The 23,799-nt window shown below is 41.2% G+C and overlaps 1 protein-coding gene across 4 annotated transcripts in view; it reads left to right on the top strand.

The window, feature by feature from the left end:
- The window catches only part of SHROOM2 (shroom family member 2), a 121,732-nt gene that overhangs the window by 78,697 nt on the left and 19,236 nt on the right, over positions 1-23,799 (top strand). For all 4 annotated transcript variants that reach the window (XM_090125897.1, XM_090125889.1, XM_090125902.1 and 1 more), the window contains 2 exons: positions 1,434-4,083; positions 5,972-6,075. In XM_090125897.1, the coding sequence (XP_089982023.1) occupies positions 1,434-4,083; positions 5,972-6,075 (2,754 nt within the window). The remainder of the gene's footprint in view (positions 1-1,433; positions 4,084-5,971; positions 6,076-23,799) is intronic.

The raw sequence follows: 23,799 nt of genomic DNA, 5'->3' as shown, positions 1-23,799 counted from the left end.
AATACGGGATGAGGTCACTGCTGGGTCATCTTGTCAAAAACTTACTTTTAGAAAATAAATGCAAAGTATGCCTCCCCTTACTTCCTGTAAGTTGTTTTTGATCATGTTGTATAAAAAAATTTTAAAGCTATAGTAATATAAAATATATAATGTAATTCCTACATAAAAACTGAATCCCAAAGAACTGTTTAGTTGTCTTTTTGCAGTATTTTTGACAAAGAAAAAAGACCTGTATCACTCTTTGTACTGATTTTATGTGGACTAATCTTATTTCAGTATTAGTGTTCACAAATTTCTTTACAGCACAAGATTGAATAGATGCTTCCTTTAGTGTGCAAGGTTTGATAGATGCTTGATATAATTATAGCTGCAGGGAATTGGAACAGTTCTGGGATTTCTACCAAGACAGGAATTTGAATTGATGTATAAGGGCTGGCAGTGAAGTTCAGACAGGAAAATGTGAGAGTAATTGGAAGGATGGTCATCTTAGCATCAGTGTGTTGGATTGACAGGAGATGGGTGCTATGAAAAATAATAATGAAAAGAGGTTGAAGAAACAAAGCAAAGCTGATTGCGGTGAGGAAGAGAACATAAGCAGCAAGGTTTTGAAATAGTACCTAGACAAATGTGACAGAGAAAGTGCAATGTCAAAGATGGCACTTCTGTACAAGGAGTGACAGAGAGGTGATGGTAAGGATTTTTGAAGAAAGGTCATAGGTTTAGTTTTGTCCAAGCAGAAAGTAAATTGTTTGAGATTCCTGACAATGGTGTGTAACTGAACGACTTTTTTGTAAAAACATCAAACTGAGAGTGGTTTGAAAGCGTATTGGCAAGTTTCATTTGGAGGCTCAGAACTGAAATGGTGGAATTTGAGGCAAATGTTTTTAGTAAACCTTCATTTTGAAATGAAAATACTGTATGAATGGGCGGGTTTGGCTAATCAAGACAAAGGATTAACTTTCTGTTTAGAGTGAGTTTATTGAAGGTGAACAGGGAAGTGCACAAGGTTAGCAGTTGGAAGTATCAAGGTGCTTGGAAAATAAACTGCAAAATAAGTTGATGTTTGTCCTGAGAAAAAGAGAGCTAATGGAGATGAAACTGAATTTGTTCAAAAGTCAGCAAAATCATCAGTTTGCATAGGGAAAAGGAGACCTTTGAAGGAGGTAAATATTACTTAGTGGTATAGGTAGAAAGGATCCACCAGTTACTTTTTGAGGTTTCAAGTTCTGGATTGGTGGCAGATTGGTGGAAAATTAAAGCCCTGACTTTGTTTCTATACTCTCAGTTTTATTAGATTGCCCAAAGTAACTGCTATACAGATGGATTTCACCAGTATTAATAAAATTAGTGATCAAATATTTTTAATTGCATCATGGAATTTTTTGGCTGTTGTGTTTATACTGGGGCTTTTTTTTGTTTGTTTCCTACCACAGCTGTTCTTCTCATGACCTGTCAAACTCATGGGATCAGTCAAGTCTCCATCGTGCGTCTGACCAGTTCAGCTCTTTGGGCAGTATGGACAGCTGGGACCAAACACCACAAGTAGCCCAGTATGGAAGACTTTCTTCTGCAAGGTCTAATAGTAGCATTGACCATCTAGGGAGCCAAAATAAGCGGGATTCAGCCTACGGGTCTTTTTCCACAAGTTCTAGCACCCCTGACCACACTCTATCCAATTCAGACACTTCTTCAACAGAGAATATGCTGTATAAAGTAAGCCACTGGGAGACATCTAAACATGGAAATAAGTCTGGACAGTTTCTGAACGATTACAGTGGGATAGAGGACAAACCTGGATATTTGCCAGCTCCCATCCAGTACGAGAATAACAGAAGTCCCAGAATAGAGGAACACCCTGATGTCAAGCTTGCTGGCTCTGGAAGATCCAGTTTTGGGCCTGTCTGGTATGTTCCAGATAAAAGGAAGTCTTCCTCTCCTCCCCCACCACCTCCACCTCTCCGTAGTGACAGCTTTGCTGCTACCAAAGGACATGAGAAGGCCCAGGGCCCTGCATATTCAGAGAGTGCCAGCACACAGCACTTTACAGCCCTGAACCGATCTCAGACCAGGAATGACTGGAACTCAGAAACTGTGGAACAGCAACGGCGGCCTTCCAGAGCATGTGACAGGAAGGTCAGTGGCTCAAACTATAAATCAGATCTCAGTTCGGAACATGCTTTTTCTGCAGTTGGTGAAAGGTACAATAGTAATGCAGGAACTGTGAGCAAGCTGCAGTCATCCTTGTCCAGCACTGATGTTCGTTTTGCACAGCCTGCTTACAGTTACCACCACCAGCACCAGTACAGTGATGAAAGCACTTTTTTTCATAACACAAGAATGTTAGCTGCGCCTAAAGATCAGCAACCTTTTCTCTCCTATGGTGGTATTCAAGAGTTGCCTACTGATCATTTTCATGGATACAATCTAAACCACACCAGGCTGCTCAACGCTTGCTCTTCTTCAAACAGTGCTGCTGAACAGAAGGCAGACAACACTGGACAGAGTCGCTATTATTGTGTGACAGCAAAACAGCCTGCTCAGGGAAGTTCAAAGCCACTGCAGCTCAAGGATGACAACTGGAAACCTGCAGCGGGAGCTGATGTTTCTCTTGGACCTTATGAAAATCCTGCAGTTGTCACAATGGTCCAAAAACCAAAATGCTATCTACCTCAACAGTCTGTTGAATCTTCTGTGGAAGGGTGTGAGAACAGTAGTCATTACACAGTGGACAGAGAGGGGGATGTTAGGTTTGCTGTAGTAGAAGAGATTATAAAAATGAATCACGCTGAAAAATCTGGGCAGAAGAAAAGCTTTGAGAGCAGCTTTGAGGAAAGTGAGATGAGGTACTGTCAACAGGAGTATGGAAAGGGCTGTGCCCTTACTACTGAGAACAGGCCCGCTCAGAAAGACTTCAGGTGGGGAAAAGATGAGAGTAGCAAGATCTCTCCTCAGAGGACCCCAATGTTGCATTCTTTGGCTCAGGAAGGCAAAAAGCACTCTGATGGCAGCCCAGAAGCTGTAACAGAGCGTCAGCCCCCATTTGACAATCACTTGTCTAAACAGGCACGAAGGAGCGACCGTTTTGCAACAACCCTGAGAAATGAGATCCAAATGAGAAGGGCAAAGCTACAGAAAAGTAGAAGCACGGCTACTTTAATAGGGTCATCTGAGACGGAGGAGTGCAGCGAGAACGGGAAGCCAGATGCAGCAGAAAATGTGAACGCCTCCCCAGATACGAACTTTACTAGCACCTACAAAGATCACCTGAAGGAAGCACAGGCCAGAGTTCTGCGGGCAACTTCCTTCAAACGGCGGGACTTGGAGCCCAGCCCTGCTGAATATCCCCCCAGGTCACCAGAACGGAAAGCTGGTAGTTACAACTCTTCATTATTGGCTTTGGTTTCTGAAGATGTGTCTGGATTCCTTGAGGCTACACAAGCTAAACCGAATCCTACAGGGAGTGGCACTCATCACGTTTCTCGCATTGGAGCCAGGAAGAGGTTCACAACAGAACAAAAACTGAAATCTTACTCTGAACCGGAGAAGATGAATGAAGTGGGGATGTCAGAGGATGAGTGTCGTGCCCACTGCCATCCAGAAACATCTGAAGAAGGCTTGGGTTCATTTGCAGACAGGTGGAAGTTCTTTGAAGAAACGAGTAAGCCTGCGAGTAGAAAGCCCGCACAGAAACCAACTCCCCACAGCCTAACTGAGGGATTGCCTGAGAGGGCGGACAGGAAAGCTTACGGCGGGCAGGAGGGAGACGAGTTCTGGCATGAGAGAAGAGGTCAGGCAGCTTCTGTTGGACTTGAAACTGCACATGCTCCAAAAGGTAGCATCCACCACAGCAGCAGCAGTAAGGCTGCAGATAGGACTGTGAAATCTCAACAGCCACAGCGTCTGGGAACCTTTGCCGAGTATCAGGCATCATGGAAAGAGCAGCGGAAGCCCATTGAGGCAAGGAGTTCAGGAAGGTACCATTCAGCAGATAACATCCTTGATGTCAGCCACGAACAGCATGAGAAAGCCCAGTACACCCATGAGAGATCTAGATCATCTCCTTCAACTGATTTCTACAAACAGGTACAAGCTGCTTTTGTATTATCTTTTCATTGCCTACGGGAGGTGAGGGGGAAGGGAGAGCAAGATAATTTTTGTGAAAATTTTCAGTTTAGGATTGCATGTAATATGATGTTAGCCTTTCCTTTGTAATAGTGTAAATGTTACATGTAGCTCTAGTGAGATCAAAGACTGTGTTGCATAGGCAATGAGTGTAGCAAAGAACAATTGGATAAAAATTATTTCTTGTATATACTGGAAGAAAAAAACTGGCTGATTTGATGATGTCCTCTATTTTACAGTAGAGATATGAGAGAATCAAAGCAATCTTGCACTTGGAGCACTTTGTTTTTGTGGCTGCTTCCCCCCTTTCCCATTTTCATTCTTAAAGCTGCTCTCTGGAACTATAAGCTGAAATATTCTAAGGAGAAATAATACCTATGTTTTTCCACTTTTATTGATGGTCTGATCATTTTCTATGCATTTTCTCTTTTCTTCTAAACTTACTTTGTGGAGAAGCTACATAGAACAAAACTTCAGCCTGCTAAAGTTTAGAGATCTAAAAAAAAATGTATCTGCTAATGTTAAAGCTACACTGCAGGGAAAAAAATGAAACTGCTCAGTGTTTTATTTTTTGTCAGCTTGCTTGATTTAAGAACTATAAATGTATTCCACAGAGAGATGCCAAATATCTGTTCAACTTGCAAGTAAATATTAAGTTAATTTTTAACAGAGCAGGGCCAGGGAATGGCTGGCAGGTGGCAAGGGAAGTAAACAGAGAAACCTAGTCTCTTCAGTTCTGTGCTTAAAATATGTTGTTGAAAGCTGCTACAAAACTGTCTGATATGTCTTGAGTTGAAGTGTGTACAACTTGGCTTGAACTTTACCTTTTGTAAGAAAAAAGGGAGGCATACTATGCTTTCCTTTTCTTCTCTTGTTGAAAACAATGCATGCATATATACATACACGTATGTGCATGCAAAATGAGAATAGCTTAGAAAATAGGTTGGTTTCTAAAGTTGTGGACTCCTTTTATGCATTTTTTTCTTTAGGTTTTGCAAAAGTTATTTTTGAACTTTGCAGGCAGACTTAACTATGCAGATAATTTACAAGAGTAGAGATTCCAGCCCTGGAAATACTCACCTGGAAGTTATTTTGAAAATTAGATTAACTAAATTATTTGATAATTGCCTACCCAGCAGAAAATCATTGTGTAATCTATTCCATGTATGCATTTCTGGTTTATTAGTCAGTGCCTTTAAGTTCAGTATAGGCCTCCTGGGGCAAAATGCAGACACCTGTTTAGGCACCTGGAAAGCATGGTGATAAGTACATTGAAGATGCTTACAACAGACTGAAGTAAATAAAGATGTTGTTTCACATATACGATTCGGATGATTTCAGGGCTAATGTGCAATTAAATTTCCTGTAGGTTTGGTGTTTGTAATGCAAAGCTATACTTTGGGTGTGGTTGTTTGAAGGTAGTGAGATAATGCATTTCTGGAACAGCAATGCTGTATGTTGTACTAAGAAACTGAAGTACGCGCTCGGGGATTCAAGAGCCATTGTATACTTGTCTGTTCTAAAATGTGAGCAAATCTTCTTCTGTCAGTTCTTTGCTGCGTTTTTGTCTTTGCTAACTGGAAGTTGCAGAGGTTTATAAATGTTAAACCCTTCAGTAGTTCAGCAAACTAAGCTAGAAGCTTGAGTACAGGTCTGTAGTGCTGTGCAAGAGGTCACATAGCACACTGCTCCACTTAAAGCCAAACAAGCTCGAGGCATGCTATGCTGTTGACTTCATGTATATTCAAACAGAGCAAAGCCACAAATAAGAGGTTCTATAATGACAGATTTTTCAGGAGTCTGTAACATGATGACTTGCTGTCTTACTTGTGCTATAAACCACTTTTAGGAAGTTGCAGTTGAAGTAAGGAGGCAAGCAGAGGATTTAAAGGAAGATGGGGAGCGTATTTTCTCTAAAATTAACAATCTGGATGAAAGGAACAACTGTGTAAGGTAAGTGTTCCTTGATTTCTGGCTTAAAAGCATTTCTTGTGACAGCTCCTCTGATCTGATATTTTCCTGACCCAAATTGGAAGGTTGGATGTTGCTGTGATGTGTTCAGAGCTTTTACAATACCTTTTTACCTTTATTTCCCACATCTTTCCTATGTTCGTCATATAATTAATCTTGGAACTGATGTTTTGGGGGACCCTAGAGTGAGCCTGAAGAAATTATCAAGTGTTGAGTACATTACAGTTCACAGTCAGGTGATTCTTATTAGTGTGCATGAAACAATTCAGATTTTTATGTTTCATATTTATCAGTAACAGGTTTTTTGGTGGAGGGTGGGGGGGGAAGGGAAATGCTTGAGATTTCCCAGAAGCCTTCCAGTATTGTATTTGGCAAAGACGGTGTGCTACTGGAACACAGCAGCACTGCAAATTGGACTTGACTGTTTTGTGCCTTTGCAGAACGCAGTACGTGAACAGAACCCCTCAGAAGTTGTTTTCCCATTTGACCAGCTCTACTTCTCTGATAATTCATGTTCTAATTAAACTGTGTAATTTTTTTAGACCTTCCTCAAATGTATGTCTGTCACAGTGCACAGCAGAGTTATAATCCTCGAGGTCTCATGTGTGGCAGAGTGCCCTCGTTCTGGCCGGCAGTGTGCTGGAGCTGTTGTAATGTAACCAGTGATTTCAGCAATGCTGATACTGCAGCTGCCCAGGGGATGTGCGACAGCGCAAGTGGGATTGTGCACATATTGCAGTCACCAGGTTTTATATCATCTTCTGTAACAAGAAGCATGTGTATTGGAAAAATTACTGCTTTCCTTAATTCTGTGAGTGATACGAATTTCTCAAGGAGAGAGAAAATTCTGAACTGCAGCAAATGCTGGAACTCTAAGGCATGGCCATAAAAGCTTGTAAAAAAACAGTATTTGTGTTTTTGGTAAGGCTTTTGCATGCGTATTGCCCATCTGAAGAGCCCATCTGCTATTTTTCTAATTCTTTGTAGCCCTTTGTACTTAGTGTAGTGATTTCTTAATGAGGAGCACGTGAGGGTGAGCGCATGCATGTGTGGAGGGAGATGGGGAAGGAGGAAGGGTGAGAGGGAGAAGCAGCACATTGAGCCTAGAGCAGGCAGCATCTCTGTGCAAGTGAAACGGCTCCATCCAGCATTGCTGAACCAGTCACAAAAGCATGTGCATAATACACCTACGCCAGCATTTTAACAGTGTTTGTGCAGCACAATTCTTGCTTTATAGTCATGGAATCTATGAATATCACATGACTGGGCACCAGCTGCAGTAACTTGTTTTTTGTGAGCCGAAGCCTTTTTTGACATGCGATTTCAGATGTAGGCTTTGACCATTTCAGTGCCTTATGGGGGGTTTTATAAAATGGTCTCTGACACAGTCTGTCCCTCACTACTTGTGCTATGCAGAGGGCTGTGAGCCTTCTGTATTTAAAACAAACATAAAAATGAAATCTCTCAATCGGACATTTAATTCCTGTATTGTGACCTGGCACTGAATGATGATGTATGGCTATACTATGGAAGAATATGTGTTTCTGTGCCATTTTTTTTTTCCTTTTTTTCTGTGATAGAATCATAGAATGGCTTAAGTTGGAAGGGACCTTAAAAATCATCAAGCTCCAGCTCCTTGCTATGGGCAGGGCTGCCAACCACTATAACAGATCTGGTAGAAAAGAAACAGATTAATTGTGAATGAATGAATTTTGTGATTTTGTGTGTGTGTGATATTTTTTTTTGGTGATGCTCTAAAAACATTTAGTTTTCTACTTTTAAAAGCAAGAAATCTGCAAACAGCTAGCAAATTGACCCTATCTGTGACACATTCTTGAAAATGAATATTAACCAAACTAAAAATCTTCCTAATGGATGTATTTAATACTTCTCTTGAATATTTGGTCTGGATTATATTGCTAATGTCCCTCACTTTGTGCCGCTGAGGCCAGTGTACTACAGTTGCCTTTGTATTTCCAGAGACAACGTGACTGTGTTGGACACAGGAGCAGCCCTTCAGTGTTTGTGTTACATGCACAGAGAGTGCTGAGAGTCAGATTTGGAATTCATGGATGCATTCTGTAGGTTAGAGACTATCCAGCACTGCACAATGCCTCTGGCCTTCCTCCCCCGCAGGGCATTGGCAAAAAAGATAGATAATTTGATTTTTAAACAAACTCTGAAAGTATGCCATTGCAGCATTCCTGTTTATTTTCCAGAGAAATACAAGTCATTTTCATACATTAAATCTAGAATTAAAAAAAGGCTGGAGTATCGTAACATCTAATGGTTAAAGTGAAGATTAAGAAAAATTTAAAAGTTGCTTTGTAAGCATTTTTTTTCTCCTGGATTTTTTTGCAATTTTAGGTATGTTCTTGAGGACTGCTTTAAAAGTAGAGCATGATTCTGCTGCTCTGTAAAAGAAAATGGATACTTCTATATTTTTAGTGATGCTACTGTAGTCTCTTGCAAACCAGTTATCAAAGTTTAGCTTCTTATACATAAAGACTGTCCTCCTTCTTTAAGCAGATCTCACTCTGTCGAATGACATAAGCTGCTTATACAACTTACTTCCCTGTAAGTCTCCAGAATTTCTAAACCAGTATAGTCCTTCAAAAGGTTAAGGATGGAAATGTGTAATCTGGCCTGTAGTCTGGCTTCCTGCAGTATGACATGGCAGACATAAAAGTCAGTCTGCATCAAAAGAGCAGTACTTAATGATGTAATTCTTAAGATTCTCACCAATTAGAGATGTCCACAGCCACTGCTTATATTTACTTTCTAAAAACATTTGACTTGTATTCCTCTATTATTGTTTCCAGAGTGTCTGTAAAAATTAAACAATTTCTGAAACTGAGAAAGGATTTCTTTCACAGAAAGTCTTTCAACACTTAGTAGGTGACAAGTAAAGGAATACGTACATGTCAAGTACAGGACCAAAGCATGACTGAACTCTAATTAAACACTGTAAGAAGTTTCTTTTTGACTTTGCATGCCTTCGTAGTTGTTCCTACCTGAACTCTTCAAGACAGAGGAACAGCCTTTACCATACAAAAACAGAATGAAAGTCATTTCTTAATGCCTAAGTGGACTAAATGCCCAAGTTTAATATTCTAAAAAACCAAGAATAAAATCTTTGACAAGACACCATTAAGAAATAAGAGCTCGACAAGTTCAATACCAGGTGCTTCATAAGGAATCTTATTTTTCAAGAGCCTCCACATGTATTGGGCAGAGCAAAAGAAAATGAGATGACTCTGAAAGTAATGCCTCCTACTTCTTACGAGGGAAACAATATGAAAAGCATTCTAACACTGTTTGATAGAGCAAATTCTCAGCTACAAAACACTGATTTTCAACGTTGTCATCACCATTAGCTGATATGAATGGATGAGCTGACTCTTCATTTTGTAGTGTGACAGCTGTGCATGGCTGTCTAGAACGTGATTTGTCTTTCATGTTGCTGTCACCACTGCTGAATGCACCACTCACACCTCACTGTACTCACATTCACTTCATAAATGTTCAGCAATTGTCAAAGAATGTTAATGGATGCCATTTTTTCTACATGGAAGAATTCAGTGGCACACCTTTGCTTCCTATGCATTTCTATTTCAGATGCTATTTTGTCAGAGTGCCCCTCTGCTGCCATCTGTCACACAGCAACAACATGTAACAGAATATTGGTGGGAAGGTTCAGCCTCTACTGCCATACCACCAACATCTTCTGACGTTGTACACCACTATAATAAAATGGGAGGCATTACTTTCAGAGCAGCCCTTGCACTATGCCCTTGTATCCTTGAAGGATCTTCATTATGCAGGAATGTGAATAATCTCATGTCTTCTGACTTGAGTGAGATGGAAAAGGATTTACAAAGGGATGATACTTCACTTACATGTGTTTATATAAATGTGACGCATATGCTTATGCTGCACACGGTTATAGAACATGCATGTGTGCTGTGATAATTTTCTCTGAGCTTGTTCTGTATCTGTTATGGGGGTTGGGACCACATAGCTGTAAGGGCTGGCTAGCAGACGAAAAATCAACATGACACATTTGGACAACTGTAGTTCTCATGTAATCTCATGTTTACAGTGGAAAAACAATGTAAGTTGGACACTGGAAAATAAATTAGACACTGGAAATATTCTTAGAAACCACCCATTTTTTTGTAGCTCCACTAATTTTAAGTTTTAGGTTATTTTTTTTACCCTACTGTCAAACAAAAAGTAGCAATATGCAATAGTAATATCTACTTAACTGAACTTTAGGTATTGAAATGCAAGAAGACTTGAAGGGAATTTCCTTTTTATAAATAGCAAAAGGACCATTTGCTTAAATAGTTAAGCAGAACTCTGCTGCAGGCATTCTGTCAAATAAAGAATACAAATTTAATATCTGTTTTACTGCCTATGTATTGCTAGTATCAAGTCGAATGAATATTGCGAGATAAATGAATCTCAGTCATTGGAGGGCTTATCAGACATCACCACAGATTTAAAAGCAAAATATTTTCACCCTCCTACCTTTTCTTTTCAAGGAAAAAATTGTCATATTGGATAACTGGTTCCTTAGACATGAGTGAAAAATGACTATAGTAAACATTTTCTGCATGGCATAATGAGTCTCAATATTTTATGGTGCAAAAGATCAAAGTTCTCTGCCTTATGTGTTACCTACAGCTACTGATATTTTTCACATGAACTCTTCTAAAGTTAATAACTATTCCTTATTGGTTTGCTGAGTATGGAATTACCTAGCATGTAGTAATTCTCAGGAAAAAAGAATACACAATTACTTTCTGATCTAATGTACAGTGTAATAACAATTTTGTGTAATCATTTCATTCAAGAGCATGTGAAGTGTCTTCTTTTTAAAATCAGTTTTAAGTACAATGAGGACTTCGATAAAGGTTTAAGTATCTTTTTTGACAGAAATTAGTTTGAATTCAAGTGAGAAGACATGCTTTTCACACAACCCAAACATACCTGTTTGATTGAGGTAATGCTTCGGGTGTCTGAATCCCTGACTTTAAAGAAGTAAGATAAATAAATAAATATGCAGCTTTCTCCTACTCGCAGGTTGTGTGCAGCTCTTTGTCATCATTTGGAGGAAGTGAAGGAGAGCCAAGATGCTTATCCTCCTCATGGGTTCTTAGCTGCTGACAAGACTAAGAATATGAGCTGCTGAAGCCCGATTGTTTACGCTAGCATTTCTTTAAGATATGGATAGGTAATGCATCTGTCAGGCCACCTTTTTGCCACTGATCTCATGGTATGTGTGGTATGGTTTAATGAATGATTCAGTACTGTCTCGAGCTGTTTTAAAGTATGTATTTTCCTAGTCTGAAAAAAAGTTCTGTGGTTCACATGTGTAGAGACTACAAAGGAGTGAGCAACCACCAGCCTGTATTCATGTATTAGATGTTTCCAGCCATCTTTTGTTTTCCTGAGTTACCTATAAATACTGATAATTGTTACATGTTTCATTGCCGTGAACCACTATGCCTTTCCAGTATACTGATGTATTTGACTGATTAATAATAGCTAAATAACTATTACACTTTAAGATACTGTAATGTAGAAGCACTAGTGTATGAGAGAAGCTGATGGAAGTTGGTTCTTAAAAGTCATGCTAGGACAGGCCAAACATTTGCCCATTCCAGTTTCCTTTGTCTGACTGAACAGTAGCAGATGCTCAGATAAAATAAAAACAAGGCTGACATGGAACTATGCTTCTGGGGATCCTTGCCCAGCCTCTGCTAACCTTCATCTAAGAGACACAATCCTAAGTATTTGTGGTTAACAGCACTTGATAAGTTTGTCTTTCAGAAAAGTATCTGACTGGTTTTAGACCCACATTGACTTTTAACATCCATCGGTAGCTTTTTCTAATGATGTGAGGAAAAGCATCTCTTTTTGAAAGGGGGAGTGTGTCTGTCTCCTCTGTGAGAGCTAATGTTCCCCTCTCTGTATATCCACAGCCTCCTCTTTTGAAACTGTAGGAGAACTGCAACAACTTTGGTGCACTATGAATTCATAAGGTAACAAACCCAGGTGATACTACAGGCTTGGGGCAGAGTGGCTGGAAGACTGTGTAGAGGAAACGGACCTGGAGGTTTTCATTGGCGCTCAGCTGAACAAGCACCAGCAGTGTGCCCGTGTGGCCAAGAAGGCCAATGGCATCCTGGCTTGAATCAGAAATTGTGTTGCCAGCAGGAGCAGGGAAGTGATCATCTCTCTGTACTCAGCCATTTTGAGGCCTCACCTCAAGTACCGTGTTCAGTTTTGGGCCCCTCACTAGAAGAAAGACATTGAGATCTTGGAGCATGTCCAGAGAAAGGCAATGAAGCTGTGAGGGGTCAGGAGCGCAAGTAGGCTAAGGGAGCTGGGATTATTTAGTCTGTAGAGGAAGAGGCTCAGAGAAGACTTTTTTACTCTCTACAACTACCTTAAGGGAGATTACGGTGAGGTGGTGGTCAACCTCTTCTCCCGTGTAACTAACGATGGGACGAGAGGGAATGGCCTCAAGTTGCGTCAGGTGAGATTCAGGTTGTATGTTAGGAAATACTTCTCTGAGAGAGTGGTCCAGCACTGGCATGGGCTTCCCAGGGAGGTGGTGGAGTCACAAACCCTGGAGGTGCTTTAGTGGGGAAATATTCATGATAGGTGGACAGTTGGACTGGATGATCTTAGAGCTCTTTTCCATCCTTAATGATTTTACGATTCTATGATGTTTCATTGTCACGGATGATAAGCTGAGTGGTGTGGCTCAATTGTTGGAGGGAAGCGATGCCATCCAGAGGGACCTGGGCAAGCTTAGGAAGTGGGTCCCTCATGAAGTTCAGCCAATGCAATGTCACACACCAAAGTCCTGGGGGCTACTTTGCATTTATTAAATCTGAATTTAATCTATTGTTTTATAGCCCATTCACTCAGCTATAGGAATTTCTCTTAGCAACACCTCTTGCGTTCTTTTTCATTTATGTTGTAAATCAGATAGATACTGAAACCCTTGACATTCATCTTGTCCCATGGCAGTTAAATTTTTAGGAGCCTCTGATGATGAGAATCTTCTAGAAGTCTGAATAGTCTGTCTTGCAGATTGCTGCTGTCCAGAATGCTAAGGAAGATTCTTTCTGTCAATGTTATTTCTTGATTCCAGTATTTACCCTCCCTATCTCTCTTGAAAGATGCATCCATCCTTTCTTTTCATCTTACATGATGGGTTAGTCTTGCAATCCAGACAGCTTTCCATCCTAACAGACTACTCCTGTTGTCTTCCCATTAACCCTCCTAGTAGTGTTCTGCCCAGAGATGGTCAGATGCATGTTTTAGTGTACTAGGACACCAGTCTGTGAGTCTGCATCCACAAGTCTATGGGTCCTGTTGAGACGCATCCCAGACTCCTGAGGGAATTAGCTGATGTAGTCACGAAGCCACTCGTAATGATATTTGAAAGGTCATGGCAATCAGGTGAAGTCCTTGGTGACCGGAAAAAAAGGCAACATCACACCCAATTTTAAGAAGGGTAAAACCGATGACCTCGGGAACTACCAACCTGTCAGTCAGACCTCTGTGCTGGGAAAGATCATGGAGCACATGCTCCTGTAAGCTATGCTAAGGTACAAGGAAGGCAGGGAGGTGGTATAGGAGAACCAGCATGGCTTCACAAAGGGCAAATCCTGCTTGATCAACCTGGTGGCCTTTTGTGATGGTGTCACTGCATCAATGGACAAGGGAAGAGCCACTGATGTCATATATCTGCACTTCAGTAAGGCCTTTGACACGGTACCCCACAACATCCTTCTCTCCAAATAGGGAAAATATGGACTTGATGGGCAGAATATTCAGTGGACAAAGAACTGGCTGCAGGATCGAGTCCAGAGAGTGGTGATCAATGGCTCCATGTCTGGATGGAGATTGGTGTCGGATGTGATGGAGATTGGAGGTGGTATCCCCCAGGGGTCAGTGCTGGAACTGATGCTCTTTAATATCTTCATCAGTAACATCAACAGTAGGGTCAAGTGCACCCTCAGAAAGTTTACAGATGACACCAAGCTGTTCCATACAGTTGACACACCAGACAGAAGGGATGCCATCCTGAGTGGTCTAGACAGCCTTGAGCAAAGGGCCCAGGAGAACCTCATGAGGTTCCACAAACCCCAGTGCAAGGTCTTGCACTTGGGTCGAGGCAACCCTCGCTACCAATACAAGCTTGGAGATTAGAGGATTGAGTGCAGCCCTGTACCCTGGGGGTACAGATGGATGGGAAGCTGGACATGAGCCAGTAATGTGCCTTCACATTGTGGCCCAGAAAGCCAACCATATCCTGGTCTGCATCAAAAGAAGCATGGCCAGCAGGTCAAGGGAGGTGATCCTGCCCCTCTACTCTGTGCTGGTGAGACCTCAATTGGAGTGCTGCATCCAGAAGTGGAGTCCTCAGTATAGGAGAGACATTGGACTTGTTGAAGCGTGTCCAGAGGAAGGCCACAAAAATGATCCGAAGGATGGAACACCTCTCCTACGAGACAGGCTGGGAGAGCTGGCATTGTTCAGCCTGGAGAAGAGAAAGCTTCAAGGTGACCTGATAGTGGCCTTTTAATATCTAAAGGGAAGCTACGGGAAAGAAAGGGACAGACTCTTCAGCAGGGTCTTCTGTAACACAACAAGGGGAAATAGTTTCAATCTTAAAGAGGATCGATTTAGATTGGATATAAGGAAAAAGCTTTTACAGTGAGGATGGTGTGTTACTGGCACAGGTTGCCCAGAGATATTGTTGATGCCCTGTCCCTGAAGATTTCCAAGGTGAGGCTGGATCAGGCCCTGGGTGACCTGATCTAGCTGTGCATGTCCTTGTTCATTGCAGGGGAGTTGGACTAGATGATCTTTAAAGGTCCTTTTCAACTCTAAGGATTCTATGATTCTTCACCCCCAAAAGTGAGTGTTGACAAGTGTTAAAAGCTGGAGAAGCCCAAGGTGTCATCCTGGATGCACTAAAACTGGATGTGATCAAGAGAACTGTCATATGAGAAGTTTTCTGGAGAGAGGTACAGATCACAATCACAGAATTGCCAGGGTTGGAAGGGACCTCAAGGATCATGAATCTCCAACCCCCCTGCCACACGCAGGGCCACCAACCATTCCACCTAATGCTAGACCAGGCTGCCCAGGGCCCCATCCAATCTGGCCTTGAACACCTCCAGGGATGGGGCATCCACAACCTCCCTGGGCAGCCTGTTCCAGTACCTCACCACTCTCTCCGTAAAGAATTTCCCCCTGACGTCCAACCTAAATCTCCCTTCCCTCAGCTTAAAACCATTTCCCCTTGTCCTGCTGTCACTCACCCTTTCAAAGAGTTGATTCCCCTCCTGTTTGTAGGCTCCCTTTAGGTACTGAAAGGCTGCAATGAGGTCACCCCGCAGCCTTCTTTTCTCCAGGCTGAACAAGCCCAGCTCTTTCAGCCTGTCCTCATAGGGGAGGTGCTCCAGACCCCTGATCATCTTCGTGGCCCTCCTCTGGACCCTCTCCAACAGCTCTTTGCCTTTCTTGTACTGGGGGCTCCAGACCTGGACGCAGTATTCCAGATGGGGCCTCACAAGAGCAGAGTAGAGGGGGATAATCACCTCTCTGTCCCTGCTGGCCACCCCTCTTCTGATGGAGCCCAGGATCCCATTTGCCTTCCGAGCCGCAAGGGCACATTGCTGGCTCATGTTAAGTTTTTCATCTATCAAGACCCCCAGGTCCTTCTCCACAGGGCTGCTCTCAAGGACCTCTCCTTCCAGTCTGTAGGGATGCCTGGGATTCCTCCGGCCCAAGTGCAAAACTCTGCACTTTGCCATGTTGAACCTCATCAGGTTCACCCGGGCCCACCTTTCTAGCCTCTCGAGGTCCCTCTGAATGGTATCCCGTCCTTCAACCGTGTCAACCACACCACTCAGCTTGGTGTCGTCATTTTGTAAGATTTCATTTTGTAAGATTTCATTCCTTTTGCTGTTATTCTGGTGTGGTTGTAGTGCTTTTCTTGGTAAGCGGATTAGAATGAAGACTATCCAGAGAGTAAGTTTTTGTTGCATCACTTGATATCCAGCTATATTCTAGCAGCTATTCTAATGATATGAGTAGGGGGATTAGAGGTACTCTCTAGCAATTATACTAGATATAAAAGCATCATAAGCTGATATAGTATAGATTTTATTTTCCCCTAAATAACTTGGCAGAAAACATTTTGGAAACAGGTGATTGATTTGTTTCTTCAGTACTGCAGAACACATGGAGTGACTTACTGTCCTTGCAGTAAGAGTTAGCCTGTAAGATGTTTGCCATCTCTGATAGGTCCTCAGGCAGCATGAGCTCTGATTTTCTGTCACGTATGAGGCAGTTAATAAATTTCAGTAAAGCTTTGTGTAAAAATAATGTAACAGTTCTACTTTCCATTTCTCTGTATGGGACAACAGTTATCATCTGTTAGCCAATTGCTTTGCTTTATGTAAACAGTGAAAACAGAATGAGCTTTCTTGAAGTCTTTCTTTCTGTATATTGAAATCAGATCAACAGCACTGGGAAACAAAAAAAATAGTGGAAGGGATTAACTGTCTTTCCACATTGTATAATAATACCAAACCACTGCGTACGACTTTATGTACAGCTTAAATCATATCTTCCTCTTCGAGTAGTCATCCTTTAAAATGACCTTATAATGCATATTAAAGCCTTGTCCACAGCTTTTCTGAATCTCTGAGGTGTTCTTCCAGAAAAAAGGAACAAAACTGGAGCTTTGCTCTCATGAAGGCCGTGGTGCATCTTAAGATGGAGCGTGGGGGTGGTAATATGCACGAACGCCGTTGAGTTCTTTTCTTGCAGGAGGTTCTGCAGGGAGAGCGCCTGTACACACAGCAATGCAAAAAAGATCATGCTGGAGGGCTGTTAATGAAGACTTACTTCTAAAATTAAAGACTTGCTTATTTGAATGTTGTTCAGAAAGGAACTTGGTAGTATGCCGATCTTTTATGATCTTTTTTTAAACTACTACTTCACATTTGTGGAGCTCTTATTGCTGAAGCACAGATTGTGATTTTCACAAATGGGATGAAAAACCCTTAAAAAATTAAAGGACTTTTAGAATCTTTTCTTTTTTTTTCTATTATAACCAAAACCAGGAGATGAGGGTGGGGAAGTGGGGGAAGGGAAAAGCTTTGAAGTCTCTGAGATCTTTTCCCTGAGGTCAGAAGTTTCTGATGATGTAACATACAATACAGACCAAGCCTTCACTTATCAAGGTTAAAGTTGACGGAGCTTGTATGAACTTGTCAATCATAGGAAGCAGGCAAAAACAAGCCAGCTGTTGTGAGGCATGGCTTTGAAAATCCTCTGTTACAGTAAATGAGAGGCAGAGGTTGAGACGCGTTCAGCTCTGTGAAGCTTTCGAGCTGACTGGCGCATTTGCAGGGATGCAAAGCTCCCATCTCCAGTGAATGCGGGTAAACATCTGTAATCCTGGTAAGGCTGCCTTATGTTTGGTGCTTGAGTGCTAGAGAGACAGTGGGATGCGTGAGCCCTGGGGAGCTTTTCCCCTCTGTTCTGGACAGAATATTGCAGTATGGATTCATACAGTATTTCTTTTGTTCTCCGAGTACACGCTGTGTCTTCTGTCTCTATCAGCAGAAGCTACAGTAACAAAGTAGGAATGATGCAATGCTCAGTGCAGGATTTTATTTCGCTTAGTGTAGATGCCTGTTGTATTGAGTGATGTTTTAGGAGAACAGGGGAGAAAATGTGTGCTGATTCCAGCTAAGATGCTCTGTGTGCATGTGTCCCTGCACACGCGCTGTTTTTAGCAGCTTTTGTTTTCACAGTTGGCATAACGCACCCTGGAATTAGACGGCAGTGCCTTTCAGAAACGTTTGTTTTCTGCACCGAGCTGCAGAGCTGCTGCTCTGGCTGAGGGTGCCAAGCTCAGGGTACCTCCCGGCGAGGGGTGGTACAGGAGCTTCCCAGCCCATCGCTTTCCTGGCAAGCTCTGAGCGCAGGCTCACCCGGAGAGCGCTCCTCAGCAGCAGGAGATAGTGACTGGGAGAGCAGAAGTGGATGTGACTGCTGGAAGCAAGCGGTGAGTGCAGCGCTGAGTGAAAGGTGGCTATTGAAATGGGTACATGTGCATGCTAATTAATTTCAATAACTCTTTGGCATTTTTGTCGTTAGAGGTGAGCTGTGTGTTGTTCATTCTGGTGCTTGACTGAGTAACCCAGGTGACCTAGCTATTATTCACAACGTGTTTCATTTTATAGCTCCTGTTACTGCATTTTTGTTCAGCTGCAAGCAGCTGTTTTCATTAGTAATAGAAACAAGAAAATAGCAACAGCATGTCAGAAGAAAAAAACCTAGAGGTTAAAAAAAAAATCATAAGAATGGCAACTGGAATGTAGTTTTTTTTGAATAAACTAACAAAAAAATTCATTTTTTCTTTCAGCTATTTTTAACAGGAATGTGATTTCCTTGTTAGCATTCTTTGAAAGTATTGCCTTTTGTCTCTGCAGTGGTTGCCATTTCTGTAATATGATGGCTCTGGTTATACTGTTGGGATATTCTAGTGACTGAATTCAGTGTGTAAGTACAGAGCATATTAACTGGTTTGCTCATGGGAGCAGAAGTCATTTTAAATTCATGCAAGCAGTCCACTGTGTGCTAGGGCAGACATGCAATAGATAAAGGAATAAGAAAACAGCTATAAAAACGTGGGTTTTTTTATCACTGATATTTGGTGTGCTGCAAAATGGAGGAGGTGCTGTTATTTTCTGATCTAATGAAAGAATAGCATCTCTTCCTCTACCCTTTCCCACAGTATTCTTCCCTCCTGCATAAAGGCTACTATGCTGCATGAAAATTCTCTTTGATCACATTTGATTTTTTTTGTTCTGTGGACCTACGCATTGTGCTGTTATTCCTGACTGACTGGCCTACATTTTACTCATCAATACAGTGTCTTTGCATACAGGCTGCAGAATTACTGTAGGTCTGTTAAATTTAGATCTGACTTTCATGGGGAGAGAGGTAATGCTTTTAGAAAGAATGTGAAATGAAAATCCATTGTCGTGTATGTTGCCATGCTGGCAGGACATGAACAAAATTCTGGTTGGACAGACAGAATGATGAGCAGGACCCGTTATATTTCTCTGATAAAGCTAGGTGATTACATAGAGTGACATTTTGTTTTATCACATTGGGTGCAACAGCTAAGCAGTATGTAGTGTGACTGAACAGATAGCTACCATCAAATGCAGATAACATTAAGAGGCATTGTAAAAAGGAATTGAAAAACCAGGGTACATCATGATAAGTGGATTGTAGTGTAACAGTGATGTGCTATGGGGTGAACTTTGTGAAATATCTTGCTGGTTTTGTACCTTATGTTGTCTTCTGCTGTGTATCAGGGCATCTTTTTTGATAGAGAGAAAAAGAGCAAGAGGTCAGCATTCATTATTCTTTTAATCTCAAGGCATGTTTTAAGACCTATTGCATGGATAGTGGCTCTGGGATGCTAGTTGCCATCATCTGTCTCCTCAGGCCAAGGGAGTGAACAGGTCTCCTTCCTTGTAGTGACTTTTGTGTTGTGCCTCTTTTAGAAGTAGTTGTTGTGGTACAGTCATCATCATGGTCATTGAATTACATATTTTCTAGAGGATCCTCTATTCTGTGAATTTGTTTAAAATCTCTGTGTCGCTTCGTAATCCAAGGTCTGATTTATTGTCTCTGGAGTATTTTTCATATCCTCTATGTTGTGTATAGTGCATATTTTAGAGAGTCAGTCTTAATAGCAGACACAGTGCTTGTCAGAAAAATGGACCACTGATAATAATTTCCCTTGGACATTCAGACTGTGGTGTTGTAGTGTCACTGTCTCCATACCACTGTTACAGCAAAACCAGTTTGAGTGTCAAAGCCTTAATGGCTGCTACTGGAGCCCCTGAAAGAAAAAGTATGTGGGACTAAGTGGGATTTAAGTCCCTAATCTAAGTAGATATCTGCATGAAAGTGAAGTGCCTACTGTAAGTATAACCCATAGAAGTCTCGAGCTTGATTCAGTTGGAGAAATGCAGGTGTCTGGAGAGACCTGAGCTGGTCAATTGTGTCCCACTTGGCATGGAGCTGCCAGTTCTTAGAGGGATGTATGTCTTTCAGTAATTAAAGTTTCTGACGTGTAATTAGGTAACTACATCAATCTCCTACCAATGGACAATTAGCTTGTAGAGGCTACTTTAGTGTAAGCTGAATCTCTTAGATTGCACTGCTGTATCAGTATCTATTGCACAAGTGCTTTCGGATCCCACTGTGCAAAGTGCTATGCAAATACACAATGAAAGCATAGTTTCAGCGCATAAAGTTCACAGCTGAAAAAGCGGCATAACGGCAAAGACTCTGCCTATAAACAGGGTTTTGGCATAAGCAAAGACTGTTTCACAATTGCTGTAAGCCACATAATTATCTGTTTTGAGCCAGGTCAGTTCCTTGATCCAATTTTCTGTGGGGCTGTGAAATTTCTACTGTTAATACAATGAAGAGAGCAGGAAGACAAAATTGGAGTAGACTGTGACTGCCTCTTTAGGCAAAATATCTGCATTAAAATCAGCTTGAAAGGATTGCAAAACTGTGGCCTTGAGTATGTGGAGCTTGTTGTAGAATGAGGACTCTTAGGAAAGATTTTTGCGTAGATAGGAAGGCCTTTTTTCTAGGATAGCTTGTGGAGTTTCAGAAGGAATTTAAGCTAAATCGGAAACAGCTACTCCATTTGCTTTCTTTTGCCAATTAAGGCACTGGAGTACACTTTGTTGCTTACATAACCATTCTTAAGTTTTATGGTTACACTTTTGCATGTAGTTGAAGTCTTTAACAAAACACTCTGTTCTTAAAATGTTAGCTGATCAATTTTTGCCAAGGTTATTTAGTCTGGGATTTTCAAGTTGGACCATCTTCTGGCACTGTTTGGCTTGACCTGAAGCATTCTCAAGAAACTGTGAAGATACCTAAGCATCAGATATGTTGGATTGATTCCCATTTATTGAGACACAGCGTTCAATCAGACCATTCTACATTTATGTCCTGATTTAGTCAAATCCTGAGTGTGGGACAAAAGAAGGAAATAGTTTGGGGTTGTTTTTTTACGTCAACCAAAAATGTTATCCATCTGATAGGTATCTGTAGTTAATGATTCATTTTGGTAATTGCTCATTGACTCCACCAGCATGCTCCTGTTAGCACGTGCATGTGTATCTTATACATTGTTGTTATATTAATACTGGGAGGTGGCAGGATTGAGGAGGAGGCTTGGTTGGTTTCCCTGAGAATTTCCATGGCTTTTCAGCACTCAGTGTATATGCCTGGAGCTAGCAAAGGAAAGGAAGCTGGGAGATATGCTTTTCCATTTGGGAAGAAAATACTAATGTCATTTTTTAAGATGTATCTTTCCACTGTCGTGTTGGGCTCCCTTGTTCTGCTAAGTGACAATAACCAATGATGGAAACGTGAGCCACAGAGCTGAAGCAGCTGATGGATGGCTGTGAGCCTCTGGGAGAGCTGAACCCTATTCTAAACAGTGTTCTTGGAAACAAAGCTGTTGCTTTCTTTTTAGTTGGAAGCACTTTTGTTCCACCTCCATCCCAGTTTAGATATATGAAAGCTCCTGTACTTAATTACCTTGGGCACTTGCATGCCTTAAATACCCAAAGCAGGTACAGTAGGGAACGTTTGTGTTAGCCCTCTGTGCTGGATTTGCTCTTCCTGAATACCGCTGAGTATCCTCAGCATAAATCTGTTGATTATACTTCCATTACAGTTCAGAGTAAGTGCACGGTATGAGAAGCCTGACTATCAAACCTGGAACATCATGGCCTGCTAAGGATGAAGAACATGGCGGTAGCCATCCTGTCTTCATTGTGTTGGAAGGGCTTTGGCACTTGGATATTGTGGCATTTTGTCGTGGGGATTGGGAAGCTTTAGGTTTGAAGATACTTTAAAGTTTTTTTATTATGAACATTTTGTTATCTAGAATGAAAACTGTAATTAAATCAGTAGTCGTGTTCTTGTGGGATTTCTTGCTTTGTGATGTTTGCTTGTAGAAGAGGTTGTTTCAGTGGTTTGTTATCCCTGAATAATTCTGTGGGCCTCATTTCTGAATTGGCCGTATTTTGGGTGTACCATTACATAAAGTACAGACAGATTCTCAGTAGCTCAGTGGACTTCTTTTATTGATAATAATCTAACACCTTTGCAGGTTCTTTCCACTGTGTTCTCCTGGGGCTTGAAGCTTGTTTTCTTTTCCTCCTTTCTGAACAGTAAGCTGAAATCTTTCCAAAATAAGGTGATAAGCATGTTTTGCATGAAGATCCACCCACACTGAATGCAAACAGCCTCAGTGTTGAATGTAGCCACCTTTTCCAAAACCCATTTTCTGTGGCGCTGCATAATGCTTGATTAATTTTCTGGAAAGGGTATGAAAGCACGTATGGAATCACTTAATTTTATCTCCACGTTTGCAACCATAGTGTATCTAAATTCATCTGTGCTGTGACTCCTTATTTCCTTGTACTTTATTTCTGTAAGGTGACAGAACTACCAAAGCATTCATTCCTTGTGAGCCAGGGTAACAGTAAACAAATTTTGCTACTTGCTTTGGGTATGTAAACGTGTCAGATTAGTGGTGTGCTCCTGTTTGCTTCCACCAGCACACCCACTTGTGATGTGCATGTTAAACTCAGTGTGTACTTTGCAGACTGGTGAGGTAGTGCATGTCATTTGTCTGCAACATTTTGTGCCGTGCCCATGATTTTTATGTGTACCTAAGTGCAGCTATTATACTGTGTAATAATATGGTTTATGTATGTGAAGATGAATAGGGAGGCATGATTTTTTTTTTGGCACAGGTTAACTAGAAGAAAATTATGCTGTGCATAGGTTATCAAGACAAGGAAGAATGCTGATTTAAACACAGTGCTTCATACTTAAGGCCTGAAGACTTCATTTGGTAAATATTTCCATTAAAATTAGGGGAACCATTTACAGGCTCAGTTCTGCTTACATTGAGCACTCTAGGGAAAACCAGCTGACTCCAGAGATGCCACATAACCAAATCTGAATATCAGTGGCCAGGCTTGGACCTTGGTCTTTCTGGCCTTAAAACATTTTATTTAACAACATTATCCTTAGTCTGATGTTAAAATGAGAGTGAATAAATACTGCCTTTATAAAATAGGATTAACTCAGAATTTGTCAGACAACTTGAAGTTTTCTGAACCAGCTGCACTTAGTTAAGAGCAATATGAGGAGATGTAACTTGAAACAGTATTCATCTCTTAATTCATGTTAAATCAAAAATGTACATGTTGAAATTGAATTTAAAAATTTAACACCACATGAGAGAGACTTTGGAAGTAAATTGAGAAAAAGCCATCTCTCTTAGAAGGACAACACTATTTTGTTACTGACACATAAAAATCCATATGAATTATGATTTTTAAAAATCCCATCCCATCAGGCAGCTTAATGAAAATGTCCAGGTTTGGGTTTTTTTAGAATTGTTTATGTAAGTGCTAAAACATCACAGATCCAAGGACTAAACAGAATAATTTTGAATGTAATTTGATCATACAGGTGTGAAAAATGAAACTTTTAGTTTTGTTGTCATAAAGCGTTTTGTTTTTGTTTTTT

This window comes from Phasianus colchicus, chromosome 1 (genome assembly GCF_987193195.1).
Source record: "Phasianus colchicus chromosome 1, bPhaCol1.hap1.1, whole genome shotgun sequence".
Classification (NCBI taxonomy): Eukaryota; Metazoa; Chordata; class Aves; order Galliformes; family Phasianidae; genus Phasianus; species Phasianus colchicus.
Note: the sequence above shows the minus strand (reverse complement) of the source record. Positions and strands in the feature narration are given on the sequence as shown.